This window comes from Lissotriton helveticus, chromosome 1_1 (assembly GCF_964261635.1).
Source record: "Lissotriton helveticus chromosome 1_1, aLisHel1.1, whole genome shotgun sequence".
Lineage (NCBI taxonomy): Eukaryota > Metazoa > Chordata > Amphibia > Caudata > Salamandridae > Lissotriton > Lissotriton helveticus.
Window position 1 is genome coordinate 2,073,144,009 of NC_136057.1, and position 21,627 is coordinate 2,073,165,635.

The window sequence follows — 21,627 nt, forward strand, 5'->3', positions numbered from 1 at the left end:
GCCAGTAACCGCATAAGAGGTTCCACCCGGAGTTGAGGGTTCCCCTGCTCTTGAGCGCATCAAAGGGTGTGTGGGCACAAAATACTCAAAAGGGCACCGTCACCTTGCAACTGCTGCTCACGGAGCCCATAAATAGTGAGGGGAGCCACACACTAAGTATCCTTATCTGGGGACTAAGAGGTATACGGTCCCTGCGCACATTTTCCTTTTTAGCCCTGAGACTGAACTGGTGACCACAAAGTTCCCCTAAATACTACCAGAACTTACAAGATTGCTTCCTTTACAAAGAACACTGTCAACAGACATTACAAATAGGAGCTCATGGTATATGTTGAATTTTTATTTGATCTTGCCTAAAACCTGCAATAAAGATACTTATATTTTATAACTAACTGGTGTAGTGTCTTTTTGTGGTGTTTCACTGTATTATGGTGGGTGGGTGTTACACAAATACTTTACACTTTGTCTCCTGAAGTTTAGCCTACCTGCTCTGTGCGAAGCTGCCAGAGGGTGGTCTGGGGGTTTTTCCGACTCACCCTGTCAGAACTAGTGGTCCCTACTTGGACTATGGTGCATACCCCTGCTAACTAGAGACCCTGTTTCTAACAGGCCCTATGGCCTCCCCTGTAACAGCAGGGCCCACCACCTCCCCGGGCAGAGATGTGCATATAATATAATGTGGGTAAAGCCCTAAGGCCTCCCCTGCTACCCCAGGGACCGCCACCTCCCCGGGGCTAAATATAAGGAATGTGGGGAGCCACGTGGCCCACCCACAGCCAGAACTTTGGTCCCAGGGAACATCAACTCCCTGAGATAGATTTGAAGAAAGGAGGGGGGCCATGTGGCACCCCTCCAGGAGCCCTAGATGAACATGGGGACCACCAACCCCTCAGGGCCAGCTCCAGCAAAGTCCGGAGATACCCACCCGAGGGATATTGGCATGCCATAGAAAACAGTGTGCTCCGCTTTGAGTAAGCAAGATCATTTTGTCTCAAAGCGGAGTCCACTTTGCTTTTACACACAGGGAGCTGCACATCAGCAGCTTCCTGTGTGTAAAAGCAGTGCTGGCTCCCGCAGCAGGCAGAGAGCCAGACAGGAAAGTGGGGGCCTTCAGACTCCCCCGTGGTTCCCAAAAAAGTGGCCTAGCCCCAGGGGATTGGAGGACTGAAAGTGACCAGGAAGTCGAGGTCGCTCGGTCCCCCTCCCTTTAAAGAAAACAAACAAAAAAAGAAATTGCCTGGCCCAGGGGGATTGGGTCCCCAGGGGATTGTGTCCAGGGAATGAAATTGGCCTGGGGAGGGGGTCTGCATGCCCCCTTCTCCTTTAAAAGAAATATATATAAAGGCCTGGCTCCAGGGGAGGAGGTCCCTGAGGCTTAAATTGGCCTCAGGAGGTGGGCTGCACAGCCCTGCTTCCATATTTTGTATTTTTTTTAAATGAAAGGACTGTCCCCGAGGGATAGGGTCCTTGGGGCTGAAATCAGTCTGAGATGGGGGCCACGAAGCCCATCTCCCAAAGAATTGGGGGAAAAAGAAGCAACTCACTCGGAGGCCTTCCCCTTTTCTCCACCGCTCTGCAAATATACCTTCTGGCATGCTGCTCTTTGGGGGTTAAAGTCCCTCTCGCTGGTGAGGGCCCTTAGGGGCCAACAAGGCCTCCTGTTACCTCCGGTAAGCCTCACACAGTCGGATTAGTGAGAGGTAATCAGAGGACATGCCCCTTTCCTCACCACTCTGCAAAGTCGCCTCTAGGTGCACTGCTAGTGGAGGGATTTGGTCCCCTTCCCCCTAAGGGTCTCAGGACTAAAGTAGACTCCCCCAACCAAGAATGCACCAGGAGGAACATGTGCATAGTGGTGGAGAAACGGGGCATGGGCTCCGATCTCCTCTCAGCAATCCAGCTGTGTGGGTCTCACTGAAGGTAACAAGAGAGGTAGTTAGCCCCCAAGGACCTTCCAGAGTGAACGAGACAACATCCCCCTACTAGTAGTACGCCAGGAGATGCGTTTGCAGAGTTGTGAAGAGGGGTGTGGTCTCCTACCAGGTCACAGCAATCCAGCTGTGTGGGACTTACTGGAGGTAACAGGAGTGGTAGTTGGCCCCCAAGAACAGTGAGTCCCACACAGCAGTATTGCTAAGAGATCTTCAGATGCCACGCCCCGTTCTCCACCACTCTGCGACTATGGCATGTGGTGCACTACTGGTTGGGGCATGAAGTCCACTTTAATCCTGAGGTACCTTAGGAGCCAAGAAGCTCTCCCAGTAAGTCCTACACAGCGGGATTCCTGAGCGCTGGTTGGAGGCCCACACCCTTTTCTTCACCACTCCGAAAAAGCACAGCTAGCTAAAAAACCTTAGAAATTCACTGAAAAAAAACAAAGGTTACAGGGATGGTATAGTTAGGAATTAGCATTTAAAAAAACCTTAGAAATTCACTGAAAAAAATAAAGGTTACAGGGAGGAAAAAACCTTAGAAGTTCAATAATAAAAGCAAAGGTTTCAGGAACGTTATAGTTAGGGTCAGATTTCACTCGTACAAAACCAGGGAAATTCAGTTGTCAAAGTTAACAACTCGCGCCACCGAAATGCACCACTTATGACCTCACATAATACTTCACTCATCAGGTATAAGAATTTAAGCTTTGAGTATAGCTACCGTTGCATCCTTGGTCTGGTGGCTCGGGTAGAAGGTCCAAGATATCAGAAGATTCAGCATTGACTAAGGGTAGCGACATCAAATTTTGCAATAAATAAAAGGACAAAGCAAGTGGCGCACGCAACTGTTGCTTGTGTTCTTGCTGTTCATGTTATCACATGCTCGTAGTAAAATGTTGCCACAAACAGTGTGTTGCTATGCAGTTTGGCTTAATAGCATAATTTCAGGAATTTCGGGTTAGAACCTTCACTTGGAATTCCTGAAATCATGTGAATTAAACTAGTGTCATTTTTGTTTCACATAGTGTATTCCAATCAGTCGAAGATTCAAAGGTCAAACACATTTTAATTTAAATAACTTCTTAAATCCCCCTCAAATGCAAATTGATCCGAAGCATATCATTATCAGGTAATTTTAATGGGGATGTTAGGAGAGTGTAATTTCAGAACTTGTTTCGGTAATTTCAACAGGGTTGTTAGTTTCAACGGTATTGTTAGTGGAATGTTAGCTTGGAACTTAATTGGCATGATTTAAAAAGTATCTGAAATCCTATCTAAACATATGTTTCTTTCACACACAGTGGTGTGGTGCACATGCTGAAATGGGGTGCATCGTCATGATTCTCTCATTCTTTCAACCAATCATAGCTTTGTTTCGCCCAGGTCCTGACCACAAATGGTGAGTATATTTATTCCAACTTTTCAGGGATGAACGGGTGAACTAAAAGCAGCCTTGGCAACAATGATCATACCAGCTCACTCATCTCTCTCTCTAATTCTTTTCTCTCTACCTTTCTCCTTCTTCCCTTTCCCGAAGTATCCCTGTGCCTGATCAATTAATCTCAGGGAGCTGGAAAAAGTGATAAAAGCATCAGGAGCGTCATTGGATTTTCAAAACTTGCCTCAAAGTGCTCCAGCCAACCAAGGACATGCCTTGCGGAATAATAGGCCTGTCTTGCCATGTCTAATAGCCTAGAAAAGGGCATACTTGCAAATCAGTAACTCTCCTCAATTCGTCCGGAAACTCACCTTGTCCAAACCTTTCCCAAAATAATAATATTTCCCTGATATTCACCACAAATAGGGAAAAGTAATGTATGCTTATTGTTTTGAGGGACTGATTATGATTTAAGATAAATTGATTCATCTGATAAAATATTATTGATTTCTGAAGTAGAGACAGCTAAAGGTTTCTAGCAAAATGTGTCTTGCAATTTCTGAAAGCTGTACTGAGCTATTCCTATTATCAGAATTTTAGGTAAACTGCAAGTTGCCAAATAAAAGAGTAACTTTATATCGGTTGGCTTAAGAAAGTAAGTGTGCCTCACCAATTGTGACTTTATGGCAAGCAAGGATTCAGGTGCAAATGCGATAAAATGCGTTATATCAACATTACCAGTGCCTAGGGAAAAGTAAATGGATAAGAACTTTAAAATATACTGAACGATCATATGGTAACCAGCAAACAAAAATGTATATGGAAAGAGAAAAGCCATATCGAAGGTTGGCACTTTGAAACTCGCTTGTGCTTTGGGGGCAAGGCACTTTCTGCTTGAACTAATCTCCTACCAGTATCTCCTATGATATTTCTTTACCAACAGTGCTTTTCTACCCAATTTTCTTGCAGACGATCAATGAAGTGTGTCATTTTTGTACCAATTGTGCCCACAAGCTTTAGAGCACTTTAAAAAAGAGCAGGAAATACAATCCGGTTTTTATAGGACAATACAACACATGCCTTTACCGAGCATGCTTCTTCCACACAACCTTTACCACGCATGCCGTTACCATGAAGGTGCTTTTACCATGCATTCCTTTACCACGCATTCCCTAGGGCTAATGTCCCTTTTAGGGGAGGAAGCATTCAGACCCCTCCCAAGCCATTTTTAAGCCTTGGGGACCCCATCCCCTGGGGCTAAGGCATTTTGTTAAATAGAGAGAGGGTGTGAGGTCCCCCTCCGCTTTGAAGGGCCCCAGAGACTACATCCCCCAGCGTGAAGGCATTTTTAATTATAATGGGGATGGGTCTCCCCTCCCTCATCTGTAGATCAGCGTTGGGGGCCCCACCACTGGGGCCCGGTCAGAACAGGGTCCTGGGGGTCCCATCCCCAGGATCCTGCTTTTCCCTACCAAAGAGGGCAGGGAATGTAAACCTTAATCCCTGCCCTCGCTTTTCTAGGCAGGGAATACAACTTTGCTTCCACTTCACAGAAGCAGATAAAAAAGCATCCCCCACTTGAGAAGCAAAGTAATCGAGCTGGCTCCTACCAGCACGCAACAGGGTCCTGGCTGGGGAGGGGGCAGTACTGGCTACGGGCCTTAGAGCTCTGCCCACAGCCCCCACAATTTCTCTGTTGTGGTGCCCCAGGTGGGTACCAAGGCACCCACAGGAAAATAATTGCATTTTCTGCGGCACACACTATCGGTGGTGGCTGGAGAACTGTCAGGAGCTACCTTAAAAAAACAATTAAAAAGTGTGAGTCTTCCAGGCAGGACCTGGGGCACCCATGGTAAAAGTTAAATATCCGGCTCCCAACAGCACCCACAATTATTTTATTATTTATTATTCATAGTTCTGGGATAGGGGTGCCCAATAATGCCCAGTTAATGCATTTTAGAAATAGTTTTTCATCCTGATGGTACCCCAGAAGGACAAGGGCCACCACCAAGCATTTGTTTAACGTCCTTAAGAGTTTCACGGAGCACAGCAGCTCCCCAGCAACATAAAAAAAAACACTATAAGTATCCTCGGTCATCGATGACACCAAGAGAGCTTACCGTGTTATTTTTTAAGCACTCTGAAGCTGCATGCTGTTCAGCTTGATTGCAGGGATCTCTTGTGGTAAGTGCTATAACTGCACTTCGTTTTTTTTGTTATTAGAAACACTTTATTGGAAATATTTTTGGGACTATCACTATTAATAAATATTACAATGTATGAATGTAATAAATATACATTTGGAGCTACTTTTTATTTTTTGGGGGTCTGGCCCTTTGACAAAGCCAATTGCTTTGGCTTACTTAAAATTCCACCATTGACACTATTTCATCACTTAGTCAGCCATGCGTGTCCACGGCGAGTTGGGCACAGGGCTTGGCTGCGGGCTAGTCCATGCACACAACCCCATGCCGGACACATTGATGGACATTGTGCTCCACATAAAAAAATACATAGAAACTCACTGAAAAAAAAGAAAGTTTAAAGTGATGTTATAGTGAGGAATTGAAATATTATCCTACTGTACATTTAAAAAAAACGTGGAAATTCACTGAAAAAAACTATGGTTGAAGGGACGTTACACTTAGGTGAAATTGTCAGATAAAGCATACTGTTTTAAATTAACAAGACCACTAAAATTCATCATTTATAGTTATTTCAAGTAACTCTAACTTGTGCCCTAAAGACACGGCGGCTCCCTACGAGCAAGTGCTTGGAATACTCCCTTTTTCTTTTTAAATCCGGGGTGCCCCAGGAAATCCAACACCTTTTTTAATGTTAGAGGCATTGGAGGAGCCCTAGGACCCTGCTGGCTCCCTGCAATCACCCCTACTCCATGGGTAATGCTGGAGCCAGCAGCACATTTGACTTTGTTTTTAAAGACAGGGGTGTCCCAATGCCAATCCAGGCCACCCCACAGTAATTTTTATGGTGGCGACTGTGGGTGCCATGGGCCTCCCACCGGCTCTCCTGCCGGTACACATACCGGTTGCAACAGGAGCCGGTATTACTCCAATTTGATAGGAGCAGCCTTCTTTTTTTGCTCCTGCCAGGCAGGAGCAATTCTATTTCTCAATGCCCATGACATGCAGGGATAAACTTTTATGCTCCCACTCAGTTGGAGCCTTGCTGCTCCAGACAAGTGGTAACACAGGAGACTTCCCTGCCCACGCTCTTGCAGGCATTGAAACACCAGCATCCAGTTAGAAGGGATCGCCCTGTCACTGTGACTGACCCGCTCCCAGGGAGTAGAGTCCAAGGGGTTCAGCAAAGGCTTAGGGAGTGGGCCGCATGCCACCCCTCCCCAGTTATGTTTATAGGGCTGCAGGTATGGAATCTGTGTGCCCATCAATTTTAAATACAGCCCCAGGGAATTGGTTTCACAGTATCTCAAGTAGGCTCAGGGAAGGGGGCCACATGCCCCTTTCACCAATTTTAAAATCGGCTCCAGGGGTGGGTTCCCCAGGGCTTCAAGGAGGCTCAATACTCCTCTTCCTCTTATTGCATATATCTGCCACCACCCTGGGGTCTTGCCGATCCCTGGGTTGCTAAAAACAACAATTGCCACAGATCCTCTGCAAATTTGCATCAAGTATTTGTTTTTTTATTATGATTTCTAGGACCTCCACACCAGCCAGAGGGGGCCAAGGTGTCCCCACCCTGCTCCCTATAGGGACAGGGGACTAAGTACCTGATTCCTAAAAGGCCTGCCGCCACATCTTTGATGCTATGGTGACAGGCAATCAGCTCTCATCTTAAAATCTGTAGGCTTTACAGATCTTCTGGGGCATGAAATGTATAACGTTTTTGAGGCTCAATTTCTCAATAACTACTAAACGTATTTACACTAAATCACACAAAAAAAGTTTTTACGGTATCACAGTTCAATAAATGGGGAAAATGTGCTTTGGGACCCTCCTTTTCCCTGCACCCATGGGGCAAATCACCCTAAAACCTTCGAGGAAGGATGGAAGAAGCGACGTTTTATTGGAAAGTTTTGTGAAGATTTATCAAACAGCACAAGAGTTATTAGCAAATTAAAAATTACACACACACTCATATACTCACACACATATTATTCTTCAAGGTACATAGATTAGGGGTGGGCGTAACCCGAGTAATTCAGTAAAGCATAATTACTTAAAGATTCTGTGACATTATGCCTAATTTGGCGAGAAGCGTAATTGTGCATTTAGCGCTATTTCTTAAGGCCGAAATGCCCACTTGCGTCCAAAATATTGCTAAATGCAGCAGAACATAAATAGCAAGCACAAGCAGCCACGCAAGTTTGCTAAAGTGCTTGTGGGGTATGATTTGTACCCAACTTACCCCTGGCATTGAGCGCTATTTTCTCATTGCAAAAGGCTCCCCTTGTGTCCAGAATAAAGAAATAATGATAAATATACTGTTGAGGTAGAGTTTTTCCCTCAACATACTCCTGGCTAGGGCTGGGCGTAGCTTGCAAAGTAGTGCTTTGCGAAGCTACGCGAAGTGCACTTCGCACTACGTGAGCTACACGTAGCACTATGCCAACTGCGTAGTAGCATGTTCGCACTGTGAAAGATGCCGTTTTCAATGATTGCACAGTACGGACAAGCATTCGGCACTGGCAATCATTGAAATTGGCTTCTTGCACAGCGTGAGCTGTAGTATCCTGCCGCTCGAGGAGATTTTTACTCGAGCGGCAGCTTTCTCAACGCGGACTTGTAGTTTCTCATCGCGAGCGGTCGCGAGCATACGCGACCACTCGCAATGAGAAAGCAGACCTCCCCGCGTTGAGAATCTCGCAGGGAGGTTTATTTTTCACGCTCGCGATCGGCAACTTGATGTTGCTGATCGCGAACGAGGAAAAAGTCTCGCCAGGATGTCAATTTGCTTGCTCGTGGTCGCCAACTTGACGTTGAGGGCCACGAGCAAGCAAAAAATGACCGCTGCACTACGCTACGCGTGTTCGCACTGTGCTATGTGCAGCTCGCGTAGTGCGAAGTTTCGCAAACTTCGCCCAGGCCTACTCCTGTCATCCAGCACTATTTTCTCAGCTCAAAATGCAAATTTCGACAGGAGAATGCATTTCCTTTTATGAAATAGCTCTAAATGCAGCAGAACACAAACAGCGAGTGTGAGTCGTAGCTGGCAGTTGCTAAATGTGCTCTCGAGGTAGGCTTGTTTTTCCCCTAATGACGGAGGGGTTCGGTCACGGCCCGGCATCAATTCCGCACCTTCGCTGAGCATTCTATTGAGCGGGTGGAACCACTCCGTCACAAGCACAGCACGCCCGTGGCTCGTGACGGAGTGGGTCCGTCACGAGCATGGTGGGGCCGTGCATCCCCCTCCCCCCCAGCGCCGCAGCGGAATTACCGCCACGGCTAAGGGGTTAATACAGTGTCATCTGCATACATCAGGGCGGGTATGTTACGTTTGTCAATTTGTGACAAGTCCCGACACTGATTCGCCAGGACTTTACCTAATTCGTTAATATAAAGTGTGAATACAAAGGGAGCCAAGACACAGCCTTGACTTACATCTCTCTGTATTTTAAAAGTGTCTGTACAATCACCGCTAATCCCATAGCGCACTCTAGCCTATGAATCGCTGTACAGCTCCCCTTTAAAAAGTATAAGTGAAGTTTCCACACCCAAGTCCTCCAGTATCTTCCATGATCTATCATGTATGACACAGTCGAAGGCTGATGTAATATCTACAAATGCTAAATATAGCCTGCCCTGTTTTGCAAGGGTGTACTTCCATAGTAAAATACTTAAATTTAGACCCTGCTCCACTGTGCCTAGGCCCTGGTGGAAGACAAATTTTAATTCTGATATAATACTGTTACCTTTGGCCCAGTCCCGTAGCCTGTTAAGTAAAACGCGCCCTACCGACCTTCACCAGGGAGTCTAGCAATGATATGGGCCGGTAGCATGCATGGTTCTGACAGCCACCTTTTAAAAAAATTGGGACCAGTATTGATACAGACCAGGTTTTAATAAAATAGGAAGATCAGCATGCTGCTATTAATTAGGTTAAAAGTGTCCCTAAAAGGTGGCAGGTTAGATTTATAAAGGTCTACAGGGACACCGTCGGGCCCAAGGGCTTTCCGGCCCATGCTTGCCATAATAGCGCAGTTGACTTCTTCTAATGTAAACTGAATGTCTGAAAGACAGTTAACAGATGGTGATATTTGATGTTGTGGCTGTTGGTTTTCCATGGATCTCTCGTGCGTGGTACAGTTATGATAGTGGGTACATCTTGAGTAACCCAGAAAGTTGCATTAAATGCCTTCCAATAGGCAGTATTATCTCTAATTAAGGTAGCTGCATGCAAAGCTTCTGCTCTAAGGATGCTCTTGCACTCTTTAAGTGCAAATTTATATTCCACCCTAGCCTATCGGATGTAATGTATGTTTCTAATTGGCTTGTGTAAGGCATGTTTCAGTATAGTGTATGCTTTGATACATTTAGCATCAAGCCAGCCTTTATTCCTATTACGCATGGGTTAATTCTCCACAAATGGGACCTTTGTTATATATCCGGTTATCTGTGAGAAAGATTTTAAGATGTCAGGATGCAGGGTTGTCTCCTCTAAACAAGCTAGAAGAGTGGTTCACAGTTGGTCACTACTTTCTTTAGGAATTCTATTGGATAGGAACCATGAAAGCTAGGACGCAGGATCCAGGCCAGTCTATAGGCAGCCAAACATAGGTATGTGTCCACACACTGATAAAGTTCCAGCTCTTTTGTTGCAGAGATTCTGCTCATACACAGAACTGTGCACAGAGACCCAGGACATCAGTGAATTGTGGTGGACAAAAAACTCACCTCAGTACCTAGAACCCCTAACCGACTAGCATCAGTGTCACATTAGCTCTTTGTCCTATAGCAAAGGTACCAATGATTAGATAACCCAGAACATGCGACTTAGTTTACTCTTCGGAATGGTGGGAATCAAGAACACTCTTTCGTTATATTCTCATAACAGTCCACATCATGGGTAAATAAGAGACACAGTAAAGTTTAAAATGTTTATTTTAACGACCTGCTCTAAGATGTAGTATTTTTGCGAGCATAAGCAGACATTTGATTAGAAATAATACGATCAGCATTGTTAGAATTCCATAAAACACAAAAGAAGAAATAATATTATAATGATGGTGGAAAAATATACTATGGTGCCTTGTATGCCACCCTCCCTAGCTAGCTCTATGTTTTATATAATATTAGAAGGTCTCTTAGGCTTGAATGGGGAACCCCATACCTCCAAGATCAGCAGAAGAGAATCAAATCAGGATCTGCAATAGCTCTCTGTCTCTCTGGAAACGGATTTTTTTCAGAGTGCCTAAATCATGCATGCAGTGTGTTATTAAAGATGCCATCATTTCAGCTAGCTGCAGCTGCGTGCATGTGATGTCTAAAGCGTGAGCCGATCAGCCCGAACAACACCTAACATTGTTATGATAACCTTGGAATCTTCTGCACTCACTGTGCAGACTAAGGATGAGATGTAAGTCTAGGGACGTTGAAAACAAGCCATTCTCATGTGAAGCAATTCACGCAGCCTAACTTACAACAACAGTTACATATAGTGTTGTGTGCAAAAGCAGCGAAAAGGTAAAATGGCGTTTAAACTTCTCCCGAAGGATAGATGGTTCATGGAAAGTCAGCAGGGAAAAAAGAGGTGGAGGCACTACCTAATCTGCAAGACAACACAACAGATACAAGTAAGTATTATAGATGTCAGTCACTGATGAAGTGTCAATTCACATGTAGATTTTCCACTCAAACAAGATTAGGATCATGGTACTTCACCATTAAAATCAATAGGAATATGGGTACATACTTAAATAATGAAGAAAAGATCTAATTGCTGCCTCTTACCATAGCTATATGATGACCTAACCAAACAGGCTTTCAGCAAAGATGGCCGGATAGGCCCAGCAAGGGACCTTGTAGCTGGAAAGGTTGCCGCCATGGGGTTTGAAGATCATAGCTTTGAACAGGAAGAGGAGCTGGTTGCTGATGAAATTGGTTTGATTTGCTGGCAGTTACAGAAGCAGAAGTGGGTCGATTTGTTGTTCCTATGTCTCTCAGATTCTGTAGTCTTTTTATAGTTTGACTTCTAGCTCTAAGCATGCAGTCTGCAGCACTTCACAGAAGTGATGTTGATGAGAAGGTTCTCGTATTGTCGTCACCACCAAAGCTAAAGCACTGACTTAAAAAATGCATCTTGAAGTGATCCAGTTGCTGGGATGGGGGTCATAGCGGTTATCATAGGGCTGTTGGGCAGTGTAGCTTGGACATGAGATCGGAAGCTGTAGAGACAGCAAATCAATTGTTTGCATTACTCTAAAGTCACATCATCATTCAACTGAAAATTAAGTAATACTGGAGACACTGAAGGGACAGCTGGAAGATTCATAGGCCTTACAATTTGGATTTAATAAGGACTCAATTTACTCTTTTGCATAGCTGTGAATCAAACTGACTAGCTTGTCAAAGATTTTCAAGATCATTTAAGGAGGGCATGAGGGGTTCAACGACCTATACCACAAACAGTGTTATCTCAGAGCCAGGGGTCAAAGCAGCCTTTTTTGGAATTTAGTCAATAAACGTGTTACCCTTGCATACTTCATAGTGAGCAGATTGGTGGGCATCGTATTTGATGACAGCACTATTGATGGGCAACACTTTGACATAAATCCATTTTGATTAGAGTTTCAAAAGAGGTAATCAACCATTGCTGAAATGAGTGGACCCTGAAATCAGAAGCAATCACAGGTTCATATTTAGAATCAGTCAACATTTTTACAGTTTTCTGAGTTTCTAAAATGCAAGCAAATGTGAGGGCTACAGTAGTTGCGATCAGCTCCTGAGGCGGAAGCCGGGAGTGTGTAGCTCGCGTCTTGTTTTAAAAAAAATTAAAGTTTGCTGTTTTATTACTCTCCTGCACCCCTACTTGCACGCACTGAATTCCGCCCGACATCCCAGCCGAGTTAGGCGCTGGGGGGGATCGGAGGGACACGCTCACGCCACCGCCAGCCACAGGCAGCCAGCTTTGAGGATAGCGCGGTTAGCGCTCCAGTCTTTGTCCCAAGTTAGGGGATTTAAGAGGCCTGAGTCACAGGCTTTGTAATTCGAAGGCTGAGTAGTTTGCGATCAGCTCCTGAGGCGGAAGTCGGGAGTGTGTAGCTCGCGTCTTGTTTTTTAAAAAATTTAAGTTTGCTGTTTTATTATTCTCCTGCACCCCTATCTGCACGCACTGAATCCCGCCCGACATCCCAGCCGAGTTAGGCGCTGGGGGGGGATCGGAGGGACACGCTCGCCGCCACCGCCACCCACGGGCAGCCAGCTTTGAGGATAGCGCGGCTAGCGCTCTAGTCTTTATCCCAAGTTAGGGGATTTAAGATGGGGCCGGTAAGGACGTGCAGCGGACGAGCGCAGCGGACGCGCGCAGCGGACGCGCCAATGGCGTGCCGAAGCCGCGCCAAAGGGAAGCCCGTCTGCGCCCGTCCGCACCCGACCGTGGCCGGGGGCTAGAACCCCTGTCCCCCGGCTTCAGTATAGCCTGGACGCCCTGCGGAGTTTGGCCCGTTTCTCGGTGCCTCTTACAGGCGTCACTATTGACAACCTTGGGTCTCACAAGCTGTTGAAATCTCAGTGGGGAAATACTGCAGCTAGGTCGAAAATACCTCGCATCCAGGTTCCTTGAAATGTTGCAGTACGAGGAATTAGGGTAGCCTCTCTTAACACCCGCTCCCTTCAAAAACATAACCTTGGGGTCTTCTCTCTGCTACAGGACACTGTGGATCTCCTCGGCATTTCTGAAACTTGGCTTGAGGAGTCCTCTACCTCGGATATTGTTGCCTCCCTGCCGCCAAATTATGCGGCCATCTATCATAATAGACCGGGCGACACAAGAGGGGGCGGAGTGGCAATGCTATAAAATAAGGAGCTAAGGGCCGAAATAATTTGCGCCGAAAGCATCGAAGGAGCGGAGGTGCTGGGGGCGAAGTTTTGTTCGCCAGGCGCCTGTTTAGCCATCCTGACTATATACGGACCCCCGCACACCTCCCATAAGTTTGTGGAGGCCTTTATTGAACTGGTTTGTGACTTGCGCACCCGGTACCAAGGCCTACTGATTTTGGGAGATTTTAACTTCCATTGGGATCAGCTCCCCTTGGATAGTCAGGCTGCTCAACTTAATGAAGCCCTGACCTCGCTTGATCTTAAGCAGGTGGTACAAGTCCCCACACATGTGAAGGGACACACGTTGGACCTGATTTGGACTTCACAATCTTTTGTCCACCCAATAGACGTTAGTCCCTGTGCCTGGTCAGACCATCACTTGATTAGTGGCCAGCTGCCTCCGATGAGGCAGGGTTCAAACGCTGCTCCTGAATGGAAGGTAGCACGAAATTGGAAGAAGATCCAAGAGGCGGAGCTGGTTAATACTTTAAAGAATACAGAGGCCTCATACTTCATTGAGGGTAATCTGGATGCCGCTAGTAGCGCCCTGACAACTAGGCTGAAGCAGGCCCTAGATAGAGTGGCACCCTTGCAGAGAGTGTTAATTAGAGACAAGGGCAAGGGAGCCCCCTAGTTCAATGACCAGTTAAGAGCCCTGAAGCAACGTCTCCGTCAGCAGGATATAGCATGGCGGAAATTCTACGATCCAGATGCCCATAGGGTGTATTTACTAGGGCTGGGGGCCTATAAAAAAGCTATTCTTGTTTGGAAAGTGGAATTTTTTGAAACTCGGATCGCCTCGGCCCAGGATATCCAAAAGGAAACCTTTCGGGTACTTTCTGAATTGAGGCAAACAGAGACGGTGAAGCCAGTGCATAGTTTAGAGGACTGCAACCTGTTGCAGTCCTTTTTTCTCGACAAAGTCAAAGATCTACTAGAAGTAATTACCAACACCCCCATTGTACCCTGTTCTGTGTCGCCTATCCCTTTGGTACCCCTGTCTGTATCGCCGCTCACGGTCTATCCGACTCTGACGGGAGATGCCCTGTTCCACCTTGTGGAGCGGACTAAGTCGGGCTCCCCGACTGATCTCTGTCCACCCTCCATTTTTAAGATGGCGTTTCCCGGATTGGAGGAAGAAGTGTAGTCGCTCCTGAATCAATCCCTAGCTCTCGGCATGGTCCCGATGAACTTTAATGAAGCCCGGGTTAGGCTGCTTTTGAAGAAGCCGGGCGCAGAAGCGAAAAATCCCAAAAAAAATTTTAGACCAATCTCCCAGCTGCCTTTTTTGTCAAAAGTGCTGGAGCTCCATGTGTTGAAATCTCTTTCGCATTTCTTTGAAAGCAATAACATCCTAAGGTACAACCAGGCAGGTTTCAGGGCCCACCATAGCACTGAAACGGTGATGCTGGCAGTGCTTGATGATCTAAGGCTTCAAGCGGACAAGAAGAGGCCGTGTGCCCTGGTTCTACTGAACTTATCCGCGGCATTTGATACGGTCAACCATAAGCTCCTTCTGTCGCGGATATATGATCTTGGAGTCCAGGGCATGGCATTCAAGTGGCTTACATCTTTCCTTAGCGGTAGGACCCAGAGAGTGCAGTTGGCATCCCATACATCGACCTTGAATAGCCTCTCTTGTGGGGTCCCGCAGGGATCTGCCCTGTCCCCTCTCCTTTTTAATGCCTACCTGCAGCCACTGATAGGTGCCCTCAACGCCATGGACTGCCAGATCTATAACTACGCGGACGATACACAGCTTATCATCCAGATTGATAATTCATCAGCCGCCCAAGTGAAGACCCAAAACATCCTTAAATTCATTACCAACTGGATGACGTCTAACTTCCTGAAAATCAATCCGGACAAGACTGAGGTCTTGGCCATTGCCACCACGCTCAATCCGTGAAGTAACCTTTTTTGGCCGCAGGAGCTGGGCGCTAGCCCAGTCCCAGCCTTGGTCGTAAAGAGCCTCGGAATGAAGATAGATGCTGATCTGTCTATGTCCCATCAGGTGTCGGCAGTAGCTGGAGCCTGCACGGGCCTGATGAGACAGTTCCGCAAGCTTGCCCCTCTTTTGAGTTTTTCCACTCTTAGACTGATCGTGTCGGAGATGATAATTTCTCGCCTGGACTATGGTAACGCCCTTTACATCGGCCTTCCGGAGAAACTACTGAGTCGACTCCAGGTTACCATGAATGAGGCGGCCAGGCTAATTTTTAAACTGCCCAGGAAAGCTCATGCCACCCCTCTCCTGCAGCACCTGCATTGGCTCCCCGTGAGGTAGAGAGCCAAGTTTAAGGGCCTTTGCATTGCCCATAAGGCCATTCATGGGCAAGCTCCACAGTATGTAAAAGATCGCCTAGCTCTGTACACTCCCATTCGGACGCTTCGGTCCTCAGAGGCTTGCCTGCTGAAGTGTCAGCGTTTCAGGCTGGCTACCAAGGGGGGCAGAGCTTTTTCAACCGTCATCGGCCCTTTATGGAACAAACTACCAAAGATCGTGCGTAAAGAGCTCGCTCTTCTTCCATTCAGGAAGAAGTTGAAAACGGTTCTCTGCCAAGAGGCGTGGGGGTCAGATTAATTTATGTCCCTGTGCTGGGTGGCTAGGTTCAGTTTTTTTCTCTCCTTCTACAGCGATTAGAGACCAGCAGGTGATAATTGTGCTCTATAAATATAAATACCAATACCAATACCAATACCAAATTCAGCTACTTAGGCAGAATGTACTTGTGCTAATCATTGTCTCTCAACAAGGTGATACAATTTTCAAACCGTGTAACTAGCAACTAGGGCTCACTTGTCATTTCTGAGACAGACACTATCAATAAATCAACATAACATGCAAGATCACTGTTCAGTAAAGGGGAGTCAGTGAAATCAACAATGAGTATTGTAGGTGGGCAATTGTCAGCAAACAGTCATATAGTTCCTCCTTATGTGTGTTAGGGAACAAGGAAGCTAGATTTGTTTAAAACAGAACTTCAAAGTAACGTAATGTCAGAGGCAGGGAGCAACAATATTTCATACTTTGACAGTCTAGACAGAGGAAGGTAGTGTGGCTTCAGAATGTGATACAGTTACATTGAGCAGTGACTAATGTATAAGATTTTTCAATACTTCAGCAATATCGGCTGCAGCAGTAACTGTACCCAAGCAAGGAGAAAGACCTGCCACCATGACATCAAGCGCAGAGGAAAGATAAGCAATCATTTTCTTTTGATCACCATACTCTTTCACCAGCGCAACCATTATAAAGCCCCCACTTTCAAGATAATACAACATGAATGGTTCAGTAATTGGGCAGACTAAGGCAGGTACAAGGAACAGTGTTTGCTTTATCTACAGCAATGTATGTTCTGCCTTTATGGACCAAGGCAATGGTTCAAGCCTGTCTTTCTTCACAAAATCTTACAATGGCTTGGCAGTCCATGCATATTTTGTGATCCAATGCCTGCAGTACCTTTCCATTCCCAAATGAGTACTGTTAGACCTGTCAGCCTTAGGTGGTCTTTGCTAAGCCTTTTGCTATACTAAACACTGTTGAACATGTAATAAAGTGTGTGAAGCATAATAACATTGGCTTACACCTAATTAGCACTTTAAATTGACCATGCAAGTTTTGCAAATAATGCATGTGGTTCAAAGTAGATCTTGTGCTTTAAGTAAGAACCCTTGACCGAAGGCAATACCCAAAGCTTCTTGTGCAGCATTCGCAGAACCAGAAAACTAAATGAAAATGTCTTTCAAGCAGTCAAGGAAGTCGGCAGGGGCTTCAACTATGTTTTGTTTGGCATTTTTAATCTTTACCTAATCCGCGTTCACTGAAAACACTTTAAGACGAGACAGAAACTGTATGACTCATCTATGAAGATGAACCAACTGTGGGTGTAGTAGTCGAAGCTCTACAATAGTAACATTGAGATAATTTGGAAGTGGTATAAAACCAGCAAAAACAGGCCAAGTGACCCCATCCATAGACAAGGGGCCCATGCGAACAAAAGAGACCGCGTGGGGAAGGGCACCATTAAACCAAATGGTACGCACCCAGGACTTCAGCGGAACTTCAATCAATGCATACAATCAATACAAGGACCCTAATTCTGGAATTCTTTGCCTAGCACTGTGAGACAAGAAACTGACTATATGCACTTTAGGAAAAAGCTGAAAACATGGCTTTTTACCCAAGCATATGGTTAGACACTGACTTCTGCAGACGGTGACTTTGTAACTCAGCGCCAAGAGACCTGATGGTGTACGTGCATGTTAGAAATGTTCTAAAGCATAACATAACATAGGGAACCAAACAAACAAACGAACATTTGTATTTGTAAACCGCACATTCACCCAGAGGTATCTTGGTGCGGAATAACAGATGTTAATTGTTACCCAACTTAATGGTACACATTTTATTGATCTCAGATGGGTTAAAGGCTGAGTGGACCCGCCAGGATTTGAAACTGTGACCATGAGGTCGATTACAGGCCCCTACAATTTTTGGTGGCGCAGCTTAGATCAGCAAACACATAAATATGTTCTTTCCTGTGACATTTGTCAACAGTTTAAACCTTCTACTGTTTCACGTCCACCACATACTCAACACTACATTTCAAATCAACCATTTGGTTGTGTTTATCATGATACTGTGGTCCTTTAACATCCAATAATGCTTTTAAATATATCTTGGTTGTGGTGGAATCCTGCACTTGATTCTTTTGGGCTCGGCCGCAATGTAGTGCTGACACTCAAACAGTTATAAAAGATTTGCGTGTCTTTGTAGGGACATTTGCCTGTGGCACCTTCCATTCAAACCAAAGCTTGGCCTTTGCCTCCAAGGCTTACCCGGATGCAATAAAGTCTCTGGGGGTGCAGGTGCAATGTTCGTCTCCATATAGGCCTGAGGGCAAATCTGTTGTGGAGAGGATAAACCATGATTTAAAGCAATCTTTGACAGCTAGGTTATTAGGTACTGGTAGGAGCTGGCAGGCTTATCATTATGGAGTCCAACATGCACTTAATGATCTCCCTAGAAGATCTCTGGGTGGGCGGACCCCATACGATTTGCTCTTTGGCATTAAAATGTTTGTGCCAGACATTGTCGGTCTAGACCTTGTATCGACTGCCGCAATCTTTGACATAGATAACCATTGTGCTATGTTATTGGATCTACAAAAGGCTTGAGACTCATTGACAAAAGCTCATTTGCTCTCTTCCACGGATACAGCTGTACTGATACCTTTTTCTCGCTGGCTTCCTAAAGTTGGAGATCTGGTCCGAGAGAAGCTGCAGAACAAAAAAGAATTTGGTCCATCGTACTGTACACCGGTTCCAGTCCTTGCTTTGAAGGGCACCCATACTGTGATTCTAGCTCCGCTACCTGGTCATAAGGAGAATCGATATATTTCAATCAAGCATGTCAAGCTACACCATATGGCCGATACTAAATAGTATGCCTACAAGCATTCTGCGTCGGGATGTTTCACTTCATCCAATGGCTTCTGTTTACCGACAACTCCCCAACAAATGGAGAGGGTGATGGAATCTTCAAGTGATTTGTTGCCTGTTTTACCTTTTACATCTACAACTGTGGAGAATGTGTATGCATCCCCACCAGTCGAAATTATAATAGACATTCATGAAAGCACAATTCATTCACCTTCCAATGAAAACAGACCCCATTGTTTCAGCTAAGTTCCAGTGGTTACTATATCGACTGTGATAACTTTTGTTCTAATACATCTTCATTGTCTTCACCTGTGGCAGCGCCCCCTCCACGGATTTATGTTTTCATCTCATGGTTAAAAAGAACTTACCTGGTTCCACCATGGACATACATCTGGATTGTTCTGATGATGGTGTTCCTCTACATGTGGATTGGATTTGCGACTGTGATTTTTCTAATGAATAATGGCCATTACTTACCTGAACACTGTGCTGTAGACTTGGTTGACCAAGTTCTGGCCCCTCACACTTTAGCTCATGAAATGAAAAGGGATCAAGCCCTAGTAAATATTTCAGCATTCCCAATTTTTGATGGTATCGTTTGGGATAACATACCGTTCGATGGCCATGGTCCTACAGAAATGTTGCAAATTCCATACATATTCCATGTTTCTTTAGCTGATGTTCACTGCTGGAATTCACTCCGATGTTAACTCTGTTTACTCACTTTTTTCTGATTTGAAATATTATACTGCTTTTGATACTGAAGATTTATATTTAAATTATGCTGATTTATTCTTTTATCAACATTATGGCCATCATTTTTTTATAAAAAACCAATACTCAGAGACCACATTTTAATTATACACAATGGGAGCATTGCCCAATCGCATTACAGGGGAGCTCAATAACCCAGAAGAGTAAATGTATTTACATTACTGGTTACAATCTCTCAGATCCAGTGTCCTATTTTTACAAATTGAAGATGCCTACCCACACCAAATACATGCTGACCCATACTAAATTGGTATAGTCGTCTTCCTTTGTAACAGATTTGACCCTCAAAAAGGTTATGATTAATAAAAGAACATGGTTGATTTAAAATCCATTTGTGCTACCAAAAATTGGCAAGTATGGGGCAGCTAATGTTGAATCAGACTGTCCAGCAACCTACTTGCTTTGGTTTAGCTACAGTTAAAAATGTGAATACTCCCTACATTCTGTCATTGGCTTCTTATGACACATGGCATACACATACCAACTACACAACTGAGGAATTAATTTTCATGTTTCAGAACGGTACTCCTAACTCTTCTCATATTGATGCTTTTGGTTGGTGACTGTGGCCAACAAGCTCTAATGCTGGTCAATTATGCTATATTAATGCCACAAAAGAGTTTACACACAGTAGTCCTGATTCTTGTTTTTCAGATTCTCATTCAGTTACCACATATTCTGTTGGTAAATTATGTCAACAATGGTTGGAACATTCTACACTGTCATCTTTGAAACTACATATTTCCGTTTTATCAGGTGACATTGATATTGCTGATTTTCTTTTGTGTCCGAAATCCCCTCGCATTCAAAGTTTTGTTTATGCAGCATATAATGAATTTTGGAAGCTGTCGCAGATGGAAGCTGCAGTGCAAGGACGTCAATTAGACCAGGATAATTTAGAAAAGTTCTAGCTGTAATTGAAAACAGCATTAACACTCTGCCATCTTGTATATATACTTTAGATAATATTGTATCTCCTGTAGCTGACATTGTTCAAAATGAAGTATCTGTTTTGTATCATGTTCACAATCAGCTGCGTTCTGGTATGCAATTTGGTTGAACCTTGCAAACACTTAAAGTGGGAAAGTACCATGAGATTACCTAAATGCTTCCACACTATTTCTTTCATGTAATTTGACAGATAAACAATGAAAAACGTTACATATCCAATGTTACATATTGAAAAACTAGAACAGTTACTGTTGTCTGTGGAAGAAACTGAATAAACTGTGTGGATAATACATGGGGTTATTTCATTCCCCATCTCACTGTTCCAGTTTACAGCCTGTATGAAACACTATCCAGTTGATATATATGAAACACTTGGGAGTCGCTGTATTCATGAATTATGGCCCTTGCCTTTCATATTTCGATGTCAACGATGTCAACTCAGTTTCAATTCTCCAGTCTCTATTTCCTTATTCATCCCTTTTTCACAAACAGTCAAACAGGCTCTTTTGCCTTGTGTTGCAACTCATCCCATGGAGGGGGTTGGTTAGAGGGGTAAAAAGGGAAAGGGTGTCTCTGACAGCCCTCTTCCCCGAGAGGTAATAAGGAAGGAGATCTGAAAGTATATTTGTGCTTGTCCACTGCCCCACTTGCAATCAGATGACATCTGGTGATATCCTTTAGGGGTTATAGATGATCCAGAGTGCTTGAACTATGTAGCTTTTTCAACACATTAATCCGATTGGGTCTGTCCTAGAACCTCCTATTCTTATACAATGGATTTCAATAACACCTCTAACCTCTGAATGCCTAGATTAGCCCAATTCCTACTCAAGCTATTTTTTTCCTGTCATCACCTACCCCACTTACATTTAATGTGCGCAGTACAAACTATAAACACTATCTGACTTATATTTTTAGAAATTAGAATAATGCTCAATACTCTATGACCTAGTTCGAGAGTTGAACACTAGAAATTCCTCTAACCTCTTTCTCCACAGAAAAAAACTCTCTATCCTTTGTACCTGGGTCTATTGGATCTATTTTGTGTAGATCGTTTCAAATCCAGTAACTATATCTCAGCCTATACACCTGCTTTATAGAAGAAACTTCGCAACACACCAATACT

General features: G+C 44.7%; 1 protein-coding gene across 1 annotated transcript in view; it reads left to right on the forward strand.

Annotated features, from left to right (window-relative positions):
- LOC144776444 (putative ferric-chelate reductase 1) overlaps positions 1-21,627 on the forward strand; it is a 321,596-nt gene that overhangs the window by 256,292 nt on the left and 43,677 nt on the right. The window contains exon 13 of the mRNA XM_078659268.1: positions 3,236-3,333. Within this exon, the coding sequence (XP_078515394.1) occupies positions 3,236-3,333 (98 nt within the window). The remainder of the gene's footprint in view (positions 1-3,235; positions 3,334-21,627) is intronic.